Here is a 14,137-nt window from a genome sequence, read left to right as displayed (position 1 = left end):
TTTGTGATGTGTTGGAAGTTTAGACCATTTGTCTAGTAAATGCTGTAATAGTCGAAATTGTCCTGCAGTTTCCTGTCTTTTCAGTCTGGAGTGTGGACTCCAGGTTAATCGCTTGTCCAAATGTAGTCCAAGGTAGCGGATCTGTTCGACAGGGGTAATAGTAATATCATTAAATGAAACTGTAGGGCAGTAAGTAGGTTTACGACGATGGGTAAAGGTGATTTGAGATGGAATTTAAAAATATATAATGTTAAATATTAAAAAATTAAAACTCAGAGAGTATAATGTTTATTTATAGCAGTTCAAAATAATACTAAATATTTACAGACGTTTGGATATAGTACAAATGTTTGTCCAAACGCCCTTTAATGTGCCCAAAAACGGACTCTAGACTGGTCGACTCCAAATTTAAGCCAACCTGTATCAGCCGATCCAAATAACCTATACACACGTTTTTGGCGAATGAGAGAATTTGACATAGTTGGGAAAATGTGTAGCAGCCTTTTAAGATTTTTTTTTTTATCACAAATATATTACTAGAAAAGAAAAATATACCTAAAATGTTTTATAAACTTAATTTAAAAAAAAAAAAAAACTTTTCCATCCACTTTCAAGATTTTATCTTCTAATCCTTGTATCTGGTTTAGTGATATCAGTTTCTAGCTTATGTTTTATTTATTTAACTTAATGACAACCATTGGCATTGATGAACGTATCAATTCATTCAATACATTTTGAGGGCCTTTTTAAATCTACAAAGTGCTCTCTTTAATTTTTAAGTATTGATAGCAGAAGGTACACCTTTAGGGATTTTAGTTTAGTTAATACCACCATTTAGAAAAGGAGTGGAAATATCAAACTGTTCAATATTCCATTTTATTTGTCCAGCAAATGGCAACTGAATTTCCCTACCGTTTCCATTCGACACACAAGAGAATAATTAAAGGAATGATCACGTTGACATTCAAAGGGGGGGGGGGCAGTTGCGCAAATTTGCCATTGTTTGGCAAACGTGTATAGGCACCTTTAGGATTTCTGCTCATAAGAAATATGTTAAAATAAACTCAGTTCATATATATGAATGTTCATAAATTAAATGTTATTTCAATCACTAAGGTTGAAAAGTAATTATAATTGCAATTGCATTAATTAGCACCAAGAAGTAACTGTAATTGATAATCTCCATTACAATTACAGTGATAATATGGGGTAATTGCAACTAATTTCACACAATTACAATTACTTTAGTGTAATTGTTGTTCAAAACAACTGAATTCTTATATTTTTGACCATTTGATGGTTATCTTAGTGTTATTACAGTGCAATTGAAGAAGTACTTAAATTTATTCTGAAGTTTGTTTTTGTTTAGTAGCGTAAAACATCATTGGTCATAAACACTTTTTATTCCTTATTTAATTTTGCTTATATTTGTTTTATTTATTTTTTTAAATTTTATTATTATTTATTTGTTGTCTTTTCGATGTTATATTTGTGGTAGGTAGTAAACCTATCAATTTTAAAAATACTAGTTTTATTTTTTATTTTATGTTTAAGAAAACACTATATAAAAGCAATTTACATTTCTTTTTAAGTCCGACATTTCGGCCATCCTCAAGGACAATCTCAACACAATTTTATAACCACATTAATTTTTTTAAACATTTTATGCAGGCTATTTCCAGGTCATAAATTTCAGTTCACAATTACCCTATTTTGTCAATTCAACATATTAAATTAAAAGTTTTAATCACAGACAACCTTCACTACTATAATTTACCATATCAATCGTGATTGTGGACTAAAAAAAATATTAATGACCTAGTTTTTAAAAAAACTAATTTGGTTCTAAAATTGTATGGAGATTGTCCTTGAGGAAGGACGAATTGGCCGAAACGTCGAACGTATGAAGAAATAAAAATTATTTTGAGACTAAAATGAAATACAATTTATTTTATTTAAAGAACTAGTTTTATTGTTTAAAAACCGTCTCTGAGAGTTTTTGAAATATTGGGATTTGATCCTAAGCTATTGAGGCTTATAAATATAGGATTTCTTCGAAAATATGGCTAATTGTCAAATTGTTGTTGCATGGCAGTTCGGGGGCGTTTTATTTTTATTTTTTTTTAACTATTTATATTATCACCATTTGGGGTATTCATGATGTGTTAAATGTAAAATGTTTTACTATCTTAAATATAAGTACAGGATTGTGAGCAGCCCTATTTAGAGTCGTGGTAAATGTTAAATGCATAAGAGCTCCTAGCGGATTTTCTGAGCAACTTGTTTATAACTTTTCCTTCCAAAACTTCATGTTATTGTTTACTTCTAAGTTTTGATTAAAGTAATTTATTACAACATGCTTAAAGTAAGTGAAAAGTAGAAGTTTTGTGAAAGTTTGGCTACTGAGTGCCTTGTAGATCTTCTGACTTGTGAGGAAGAGAATCAAGATGAGCTAATTTACAACTGTCATTACATTATTATTATTATTGTCATCCATTGCTTTATTGGTTTTAAAAACATCCAAAGCTATACTAACACAAAATACGAGCAAGTAATCTAACACGACAATGAACAAAACGGTGACGAGCTCAGCTGGTCTGTTGCGTGACGTCAGTCTCCATTTAACATGAGTTTTTCCATTTAACATGTTAAACTAAAGATCGTGAATACCCCTACTGTCTTATCGTAACTAATTACTCAGGTAGTGATTCCTACCCCACAATACCGTATCATAACTAATTTAGTCATCAATTCTTCTTATTAAATGTTCGAATGTTATTTTAATTTGGTAATTAATCTTTGTTACAGCATGCGGAGCAGTTTTTGGATTGATCCTTTCGACAGTAATTTTCAAACGTAAGTTCGAAATAGATAGTTAATACTCTTCTGAATGACAGTTCTGAAATTATAATCACCATTTTGAAAATAATTCTTTTTACTGATAATGTTTTGTAGGTTATATTATAATTTTAGTAAAAAAAAAAAAAAAATCCCAAATGAACTTCCAGAGAAGTGTTTGTTATTCAATTTATGCCTACTCTTTTCAATATATGCTGCGTGATAAAAAAAAGACTGGATTTTTGTGCAGTAAAAATTCAAAATGTTAATTTTTTAAATATGAAAATGTGTTTATTTAAAAAAAAAAATACAAAAAATGGATTCATACAAAAATTTAAAAAACACACATAGACAATTGAAAAAAATCCATCCGTCGAAGTCTGTGGGGAATTTTAACTAAACTTTTGTTTTTGTATCTTTTTAATCCTGATAAAGCTCAACAAAGTGGGTTGAAACGTCGTCAAATAAATATTTTTGTTTTTTTTTACCGCAACCCTGATCAGTTTCTTCATAATTAAAAAAAAATACTTTATAAAATCATTATATGTTTAGAATAAAAATACAGTATTTCTTTTAAAGCAACCACGAAATTGTAACTACTTTGGTTTGGCGTTACTCCCTCAAATACTTTCCAACTGAGCTCTTTTTTGCGTAGCTCATACTAACATAATTGCTAAGAGCTTTCCAATTATAGCCTTTTAACTAAGTGAATAATTGTTCGGGAGAGTATTAAACACCCAAATCCTTCAATAATTAACTCCAGTGTTTAATTTATAATATTAATACACATGAAGCTTATCTGACCTTGCTTGAATTTAATTAAACTCTCTAAATATTCTCTACATTTATTCCAACATAAAAAAAATAAACTTCTCGAGTTAAAATTCCAACATTTTTAGAGCTATGAGGGCGAAATTGTATTAAATGATTTTATATTCCTTTTATGAATTCTGAAATATTTAAAGCAATATATCTTCCAACACTATTACGTGGAAGTGAAAATTGGGTGACCCAAGACGAGCAAATGAGCAGGAATACGGCTGCTGAAATGAGATTTTTGCGAAGAATATTGGGCAAAACTAGGAGAGATAGGATAAGGAATGAAAGAATAAGAGAAGAACTTCAGATCCCCTCAGTAAAATCAGTGATTGAACACCGACAGCTCCGATGGTATGGACACGTCTATAGAATGGGAGAAGACAGAGTGCCAAGAAAACGAATAGAGGTGAGGCCGACTGGTAGGAGACCACGAGGCTGACCTAGAAGGAGCTATATGGAACATATCCAACGACTAGATCTGGAAAGAGGATAAACGCTGGCACAGATGAAGATGCTTGCCATGGACCGAGATGTGTGGACCAAGTGATTAGAAGCTCCTCCACGCTGAAAGACACTTAGGGAGGATGAAAAGAAAGAAGAAGAAATCCAATTTCCCAATTTTAGGTTTTAGAAAAATGTGCAAGGATCTATGTAGGAAAGAATAATTCTTTAAAGTGAATTTACTTTTTAATATCACCTAATATTTGTCATAGCGTGTTATTTCGCATAGTTTTTCAATTGTTTATTTAAATACAAAGATAGCATTAAATAAAAACCTTACAACTAATAAGTCAATGCAGAATAACTTTAAAAAGTTTGATTAAAAATAATTGGTATATTCACTTTTGTTCAAAGTTTTAAATTAACTGCAAAAATGACAGAAGGAATAACAAAGGTTTAAAGGTGGAGAGAGAATGCGAGCTAAAACAATAACTAGCTTATTCTTGGGAGAGTTTTTCATTGTTACGCGAACGCAGTGGTCAAAACTATTCCAAGAACATTCGCATCTTGTGTTTACTTGTTCTATTTTTTTTTTGTTATATTTAATTCGGCTATTAATAATAAATAATTCAAAAATAATAAAATGATATTAAAATAAATATATGGCTATTGGCATGCATGCTAAGAAAAAATTAGTACAAGCAATAAATCAAAATAAAAAACGTTGGATTTTACCCAAAATGAGTCATTCATTTAATTTGTGCTTGAAAACACGAAACGAGCAATTTTGTGCAATATGAAATTGGTGTTATTTGACTGTCTGTCGAGGTTTGGCGAAATTCAGAGCCAGGGAACAAAAGATTCAATTACACAAAAATCAGATTTCATTACCCGCGTTACAGATTACGATGCTTATGTTCAGCTATTATATGCAGAGGAACTTTCTTTAAAATTTATTATTGGAATACAACTGTAGGAAAAAAAATACAATAAGTAAATGTGATAAATGTTTTAGAACACATGATAATCTTAGGAAGGAACCACCCAATTGTGGTGCTTGTTTTAAATGAGAACATCCCATGACCATCTTATTTTCAGACGCCTTGGAATATTATCAGGAATTGTTAAGAATGGGAGATTAAAAACTTCTGGGTTTGGGTGGGTAAGGATTTTTGAATGAAAAGAGGTGTATCTATTTCTGGCCAAACCAGCAACAAATGGGATGTTGATTTTTTTATGAATGAGTTTATTTGTGACGTAATAAAGAGCATTTAAGAAAGATTTTGGATTATATAAGGATTGGGTAGGAAGAAATTTAATAGTTTGATGGAGCCCCGAAGGTCAATTCCTTATGTCTAGATAGGTCTGATTATCACAGTGTATAAGAGTACTTTCAGTAAGTGGGAAGTTTTGGGGGTTGGTTAAGTAGGTGTTGTAGTAATTGGAACCTAATAGCAGTTTCTTTTAATATAGGGATTTCAAGTAAGTATCTTTTCGAGATAGAGTCCTGGAATTTGTTCAAGAGACTTTAGTAGAATGTTAAAAAAAGATAAAGTAGGCGGGAGATTAAAGGTTTTTCCAGCAGGAAAGTAAAAAAAAGGAAAGAAAAATAAGAGGAAAGGAAAAAAAAGGAAAGGAAAATAAGAGGAAAGGAAAAAAAAAGGAAAGGAAAATAAGAGGAAAGAAAAAAAGGAAAATGAGCCAAGGTTATTAATGCAGGAAAAAGTAAATTTAAATCTAGAACTAAATCAAAGAGAGACGAGAAGAATGCATCTATAAAGAATTCAAGGCCTCATAATTTTATTAGGTAGTTTTTTTTTTCTTTCAAAAAATAAGGTTTAATTAAAAATAAATATGCCCAACCTTTTTAGAGTAATATTTTCATTAGTTAATTTTCACAAAATTATTGCAAGTTTCTACTTGTACCATGTTTCATAATTTAGTACAAACTAATAATGAAATGAAATGAAAAATAGTTTATTATTCTGGAACTAGGTCTCTTTAGAACAATTATAAAGGTAATTTTAATTTTACAATTACATATATTGGCAAAACAACAGTATTACCACACTTAATTATAACTTATATTAAAATTGTATATGAATAATTTTAAATATATAGAAGAAAAAAAATTAATTAATTAAAAAAACTAACTGATTTAAATACATAAAAAACAAAACAAAAATGTAGTTACAAATTATCTGTACTATTATAATATCGGATAAGATTGGTGAAGTAAAAGGTAGTTAAATAGAAGATTTTTAAACGAGAGAAGGTTTGATACTTGAGGTATGTTAGAGGGAATGGAGTTCCAGTGATATGCAGTTCGGGTGAAAAATAATTTATCAAAAGTAGCAGTTCGGTGAGGTGGTGGGTATATGTCAGATAAACGGAACCTGGTAGTACGGGATGGTACAGAGAATTCGAATTGCAGGTTTTCTAGGATCTAGGAGGCGTGTTGAGTACTAATTAATTGGAATAGAAAGGAAATACTGGTATCGGAAAGATGGATAGAATCACTTCAGCTCGGCAAAATACTGGATTATGTGGGTATCAAAGGTGTTCCCGAAAATAAATCGTACTGGGCAATTCATAAGACGTTTAAGTTTAGATTCGAGATTACCCGAGAGTCCACCATATACCAGGCAGCTATAGTCAAAGTGGGGAAAAACAATGAAGATGAAAATTCTATTGAATTGCCTTAGGGTAGCTATTACGATGAGTTAATGGTTAATCGTGGATTATATATTAAGAGAAGATGAGGGTGTGGGTGTGGTCAATAAAGAAAACAGATAAGTAAAAAGTTATTTATCAGTGCTTATTTTTACAGTGTTTACACTTGACAAATCGCTGTCAAGCTTAACTAATCTCGATATAACGACAATATAATAGGTGACAACCAAGTAGGATTCACAAGAGAAAAGAGCACGTTATCTTAAGATCTTCATCCTGAAAGAAGTACGAAAAACGATGGTAGATCATGATGTGTAATCCTTATTTGTCGATTTCAAAGCATCCTATGATTCTGTAGACAGAAACTGTCTTTGGAAGAGCATGACTCAGACGGTTATGAATGCCTATGTTACTTAGTTTTATAGAAACCATAATGGATAATTTAATACAAAGATTTTAATTTATGGTGTCTCAAAATTAATGTTTTAATTAAATTAATGTTCCCTTTATTAAAGGGAAGCGGTGGGCATTCTTGCTCGGAGTTGGCTTTGGATTGGGGATGGCATACTCAGCATGCGACTACGAGCTCAACCATAGAACTAAACTTCCCGTCTGTCGGAAGAAGCCAAAGTCATCCAGGAACGTATCATTTGAATTTTAAATCTGTAAAAAAGATTTTACAATAAAATTTTTCGTCCACATTTACGACTGTCTTCATTTGTTTATTTTAGTTCGCTATTATTAATATGTCTTGTCTTATTTACACAATAGTATGACAATAAATAGTTATATGTCTTTCACCCGCCAGTACTATTAAATGTTATCTACTTTTTTGATTTTTAATATCTATTAATAACATAGCATTATAAGCGAACTTTACCGACATTACATTACTATAAAATATGAAATGCTACATTAGAAAGTAATTATTGTTGGGGGGAACGCGGTAGCAAAGTGGCAAGGCACTATGCTATTAACTCTAAGGACCCGGGCTGTGCCAGGTACTTTTTTTCTATTGCACTGTAGCCTTGAGTCAATCCTGTGAGTTATGGAACCCACCTAGAGGGTCCAGTCTCATAAAGTCGGAACCCTACGCGAAAAATCAGGCGGTTGAGTGTAATCTTGAAAAAAATAGCTTCTTGCATAACCATTGTTCTGAAAACAGTACTTCCTTACAAAGGAGCCCATAACCCTTCTTGGGTCGTTAAAATTCACATTATTATTAATATTGGAAGATTATTGATTGACTGTGTGTATCGATGAATGGAATATTGTCCGGGTGCGGTAAAAAAAAACTCAAAAAGTTGATAATTATACTATTTTATTTAGCCAACGTTTCGCCCCATGTTGCAGGGCTTCGTCAAGGCTAAAAAAGATACAAACACTATAGTTACAAAAAGGAAAAAAAGAGAAAAAAACATAAGTGTAAAATAACCGGGGTATAAAATGTAAAAAAGTAAGATATAATAAGAAAAATTAAAGGTTGTTACAATAGATAGATAAATCTATACACACCTGCTGATACAGATATACAGCAGTGACTGCCGTCAAAACAGCCCTTACGAAGCCCTGCAACGTGGGGCGAAACGTTGGCTCAATAAAATAGTATAATTATCTACTATTTGAGTTTTTTTTTACCGCACCCGGACCATATTCCATTCAATTATTATTAATATTATTTTAGAATTTTATATTTTTCTGTAATTTTTCAAAACATATATATTTTTTTTTCACCAAGCTTCTCTTTACCTATGTATATATGATTGCTGACACACCTAGCTAAGCATATAGTCGTGTTTGTTGCTTAAAACTGGAAAAAAAGTTTAGTCTTATTTTACCCAAGAATTGCTCTAAAAGCGGCAACCGATACGCGGAGGGGAAGGTCAGGCGGTATGCAGTCACTGCTTCCCTTCTGCACATTCCTGATAAATTTGTTACAGCTTATTTCTGATCGATAAGGCTTTTAGCCGCAGCAAAACTGGTGGGTGCGTAATCGTACAAGAGCAAGGAAGACAAAAAAGGCAATTATCTCACCCCAATTTTTGATTACTTAATTGAAAACTATGTATAATTACTAGTCAAAATTGATGAGTCTGCCAAGTATAGGTAGGGTGAATAAAAAATGACGGCTGTTCAAAACCTTAAAAAAAGCATTAATTTTCCATTTGGAGCTCTATATCTTAAAAACTACCAACAACACTAGAAAATCTAAGAGAACTTAGTTTTCATTTTAATTTACTTAAAAATTTAAAGAAGAGTAAATTTGCTGTAATATTAGCCCTAAAAGAGCTATTTACGTCCAATAGTTCTCGAGATATATCTTTTTAAAAAGCAACATTTCTTAAAAATCTACTGAAAGATTAGTAGTTTCTTGGTCTATAAATTAGTTTATGACTTTTACCGTCGTAGGAATAGTAGTTTTCATGATATTTGCTAACATAAATTGATTTATAGTTCTTCGGACAATAAGTTTGAATTATAAAAACTTCATTTCAGAAACCATTAGACGTACAAATGTTTGCCAGCGCTCAAATTAAAGCTAGTTAAATTTACTACAAAATAGTTATTTATGTTTATCTTTGTTGGAGTAGTAGTTTTTATGATATTTGACAAAATAACTAATAAAATGTTAATTTCTAGTTGTTCGTATAAAATCTTGGATTTTTGAAAAAGTATATCTCTAGATCCATAAGACGCACATATGTCTGCCAATACTCAAAATAAAGAAAATTTAACTTACTATAAAGTAGTTTATGACACTTATCTTCGTAGGGGTAGTAGTTTTTATGACATTCACATATGAATATAGATTTAGCAAATGAAAATTTGTCCGAACAACTATAAATCAATATATTTTAGTGAATTTCATGTAAACTATTTCTCCTACGAAGATAAACATCATAAAATACTTTATAGCTCATTAAACTAGCTTTAATTTGAGAGCTAATAGACATCTGTACGTCAAATGGTTTTTGAGATATAGGTTTTTCTAAATAAATTCACTAACACTATCTTTCAGTACATCCCATAAAACATTTTTATGAAATGTTGCTTTTTGAAAAGCTATATCTCGAAAACTATTTAACGTAAATAACTCTGTTAGGGCTCATATTTTAGAAAATTTTCTCTTCTTTAAATGAGGTTTTCATGTATTGTTCCTACTTTTTGAGATATAGAGAATGAAAAATTTAGTTTTTTTTATCACTTTAAAACAGCCGCCATTTTTTATTCCCTCTACTTGGCAGACTCATCAATTTTGACTAGTAATTATACATAGTTTTCATTAAAGTAATCAAAAATTGGGGCGAGATAACTGCCTTTTTTCTTCTCTTGGGCTCTTGTACTATAAGTAGTATAAGGCATGTGCATCTGGGATCCTTCTTTGGCTAAGGTATCGGCCCGTTCATTTCCCCAGATTCCAACGTGTATAAGTGTCCATTGCAGAACTACGGTAGTGGACCTTATGCACCCTGGGCCCTGTTTCATAATGAAAGCTAATAGTATTAGTTCAAAATACAAGAATAGAAACAAAGTGGTAATTACACTAATACTTATATTTTTCATAATAGGGAGGACTATTAGTGATATTACAGGAGTTAAAAAGTACTAAAGTACAAGTTACTATTGTACAACTCAGTGTAATTGTATTAAGTTAAATCGACAAGCCTAATATCATTAGTTTGCCCTTTTTACGAACGAGGGCCCTGAAGTCGTCTTCCCTCCAAACCTTCATTTGAATTTGTCGGACCGATGTTGCTAAGGCTGACAACGGCAGCCAGTAAGTCAATGTGAAAAACGGCTCTTGGGATATTCTCATCTATTAACATGTCCAGAGCATGCATTTCCCCTCATCAAAGTTTCTAGCAAGGCAACCAACTGGTGCGGTAATATATCTTGAAACTGAGTACACCATATGCAGCCATTTTTTCTCTAGAAATTAGATCTGAAATGTTTCCAAAGCAATGGCCTTGAGCTCGTTTGGTGGAGTATTCTGCTTGGAGATTGGAGATGGTAGGCTTGTGCAAAAGCTGGTCGTGCGGCGAGAAATCAGGTCTTGAGCTGATGGGAAGTGTTCGGAGTTCTGAAGGGACTAGACAAGGTACTAATAACTTTCGATAAGAATGTAGTCTGTGTATGTAGGTTTACCTATCTGTATCAGCAGATATATATAGGTTTACCTATCTGTATCATCAGGTATATAAAGGTTTATCAATCTGTATCATCAGGTATATAAAGGTTTATCAATCTGTATCATCAGGTGTATAAAGGTTTACCTAACTGTATCAGCAGGTGTGTATAGGTTTATCTATCTGTATCAGCAGGTGTATATAGGTTTATCTATCTGTATCAGAAGGTGTATATAGGTTTATCTATCTGTATCAGTAGGTGTGTATGATTTATCTATCTGTATCATCAGGTGTATAAAGGCTTATCTATATGTATCTTCAGGTGTATAAGGGTTTATCAGTCTGTTTCAGCAGGTGTATATAGGTTTATTTATCTTTGTTAGAAGGTATGTATAGGTTTATCTATCTGTATCATCAGGTGTATAAATGTTTATCTATCTGTATCAGCAGGTGTATATAGATTTATCTATCTGTATCAGCAGGTGTGTATGATTTATCTATCTGTATCCTCAGGTGTATAAAGGTTTATCAATCTCTATCAGCAGGTGTATATAAGTTTATCTATCTGTATCATCAGATGTATAAAGGTTTATCTATCTGTACCATAGGTGTATATAGGTTTATCTGTCTGTATCAGCAGGTGTGTATGATTTATCTATCTGTATCAGCAGGTGTATATGATTTATCTATCTGTATCATCAGGTGTATAAAGGTTTATCAATCTATATCAGCAGGTGTATATAGGTTTATCTATCTGTATCATCAGGTGTATATAGGTTTATCTATCTGTATCAGCAGGTGTGTATGATTTATCTATCTGTATCAGCAGGTGAATATAGGTTTATCTATCTGTATCATTAAGTTTATTTTTTATCATTAAAATAATTATGTTTTCTAAACACGATTAATATTAATATTTTTTTCTTTTACTGTTAATAATATTTATTTTAATTGTTCAAATCCTAATGTCTGTTCTTCTTATAATAATAGTTAATATTTTTAGTTTTTAATTTAAAAATAGACTTAAAATATCACAATAATATACATATATACTTTTTGTGACTATATTTACGTTAAAAAATGTATTATATTTGGGTACTTTTTTTGGTTATTTAGTAATTTTTTAATGTGTAAGTGAGAACTGTCATATTAAAATGAGTTAAACAAGAGGATATCGAATAGATTGAGAACAGCTGAATGATCAATCTCACTGTAATTCCCGATATAGATAATTCAGATTGACAAAGCTAGAGAGAGAATAGTCCATCCCGAACTGTCCATCTGGTCTCTAATGCGAATTAATGCTGCCCCATGGACCGAAGCATCTAGGTTGTAACTATCGCCTCTTCGCAAGTAGCATTTTATGTTTAATTCCTCTTTTAACGAAATACTTCTAACTTTACTTATATATATATAATATATAATATATTGTATGATAGTAAGGGGAAGTTATACGAATCATAAAAATTGGGATGTAAAACCAACTTTTTTACTAAAATAGACTTTCAGGTTATTAAGTACCGACATATTTCAGCTCCTATTTTTCTAGAGGATTATGCCTCTGGAAGATTTCGAGCCATCTTCTTTTCAGACGCCTTATTAATATATATAAATTGATAGGTAACGAAGAAGCCAGGTTAGAGACGAGTTTGTTTGGGTGGTTGGGAAATTTATCATGGAAGGATTGGTATCTGGTTCTGGCCAAATCGGCAACATATGGGACATTGAGGTCCTGATGGATGATTTGATTTGTGACAAAGTAAGGAGCATTAAGGATTTTGGATTGTAAGGATTGGATTCGAGAGGAATTCGATGGTTTAGGGGAGCCCCATAGCTTATTTCTGCTATCTTACATTTTAATTATAATACACTTTAAATATATTAATTAAGGGTATTTCCTTAGTGTTTTTTTTTAAATATTTGTTTTATTTTTATTTTACAACTGTATGAAAATATATACATCAAGTAAATTTGCTGTAAGATATATAATGACATGATACAAACATGTGGATAATATATACATTGATAGAACTTCAATAACATTTCTAGAGGAGTATGCCTCTGGAAGATCTCGAGACCATCTTCTTTTCAGACGTCTCAGAGGATTATAAGGTAATGAAGAAGCCAGGTTAGAGACGAGTTGGTTTTGGTGGTTGGGAAGTTGGAAGTTGTGGTGTCAAGTAAATGTTGTAATAGTATTTTTTTTAAACTTAAATATATATATATATTTTTAATGGAAGATGGCCTCTTGAGTTCTGTCCAAATCGGCTACATATGGGACATTGAGATCCTGGTGGATGACTTGATTTGTGACAAAGTCAGGATCATTAAGGATTTTACGAAGGATTTTGGACTGAAAAAAATGTAATATTAGACAAGGAATTTGATGATTCTGTCATTTTACCTATCTATATATTATAAAAATTCCTAAATTATTTCTTTTAATTTTTTTTAGCTATTTATTTAATGTAATTTACATCTGTACAAAATAATAAATACAATAAGTAAATATGTGGAATGTTTTATTTACACTTGAAAATCTTGGAAGGAACCACCCATTGATGGTATTTTAAACATTCTGGTCTGGTTGGCTGGTTCTGGCCAAATCGGCAACATATGGGACATTGAGGTCCTGATGGATGATTTGATTTGTGACAAAGTAAGGAACATCAAGGATTTTACGAAGGATTTTGGAATTAAAGAATTCGATTCGAGAGGAATGCGATGGTTTAGTGGATCCCCATAGCTCAAATCCGTATATCCAGATAGTCCTTATAACAGAGAGAAAGAACTTATTCATTCATGCTGCCCAAATACATCGGGTTGCTACATTACACAGCATACTGATCAATCCGTGACAGGACAAATATAAGTTACATATTTTTACATGATATAATATAATAGATGATAACATTTTTTTTCTTCCACAGTTTTCTTTTACAATTAATACCAGTCTACAAACTAACTACAAGTTTTTTGATTTATTCCTTTTTTCTTCTTTCCATTCTATTTCACAACCCATATTTCATTTGATCAACAAATTCCTCTATATAACAAATATTAAAATAATAACTAAAACAACAAATAAGATATGCGATGCATGCCATCCCACTTCTGGATAAACTCCCATACTCATTAATTTCCATGCATGTGGTGGTGTATGATTCCCAGGGAGTCAAGTATTATATTTTCTGTCAACCTAGCCACGTCCTGGACATCGACCCCGAGCTCCTCCATGA

The 14,137-nt window shown here is 31.6% G+C and overlaps 1 protein-coding gene across 1 annotated transcript in view; it reads left to right on the top strand.

Annotated features, from left to right (window-relative positions):
* Positions 1-7,476, top strand: part of LOC106679077 (MICOS complex subunit MIC10) — a gene marked incomplete at its 5' end in the record, with an annotated part of 8,932 nt that extends 1,456 nt beyond the window's left edge. The window contains 2 exon segments of the mRNA XM_014418031.3: positions 2,809-2,856; positions 7,287-7,476. Coding sequence (XP_014273517.1) covers positions 2,809-2,856; positions 7,287-7,432 — 194 coding nt within the window. The 3' untranslated portion in view covers positions 7,433-7,476.
* Between the last annotated feature and the right edge of the window lie 6,661 nt (positions 7,477-14,137).

This window comes from Halyomorpha halys, unplaced genomic scaffold (assembly GCF_000696795.3).
Source record: "Halyomorpha halys isolate HHAL.00 unplaced genomic scaffold, Hhal_1.1 Scaffold12.1, whole genome shotgun sequence".
Classification (NCBI taxonomy): domain Eukaryota; kingdom Metazoa; phylum Arthropoda; class Insecta; order Hemiptera; family Pentatomidae; genus Halyomorpha; species Halyomorpha halys.
The sequence above is the reverse complement of the archived record's forward strand: the minus strand, read 5'-3'. Positions and strand labels throughout refer to the sequence as shown.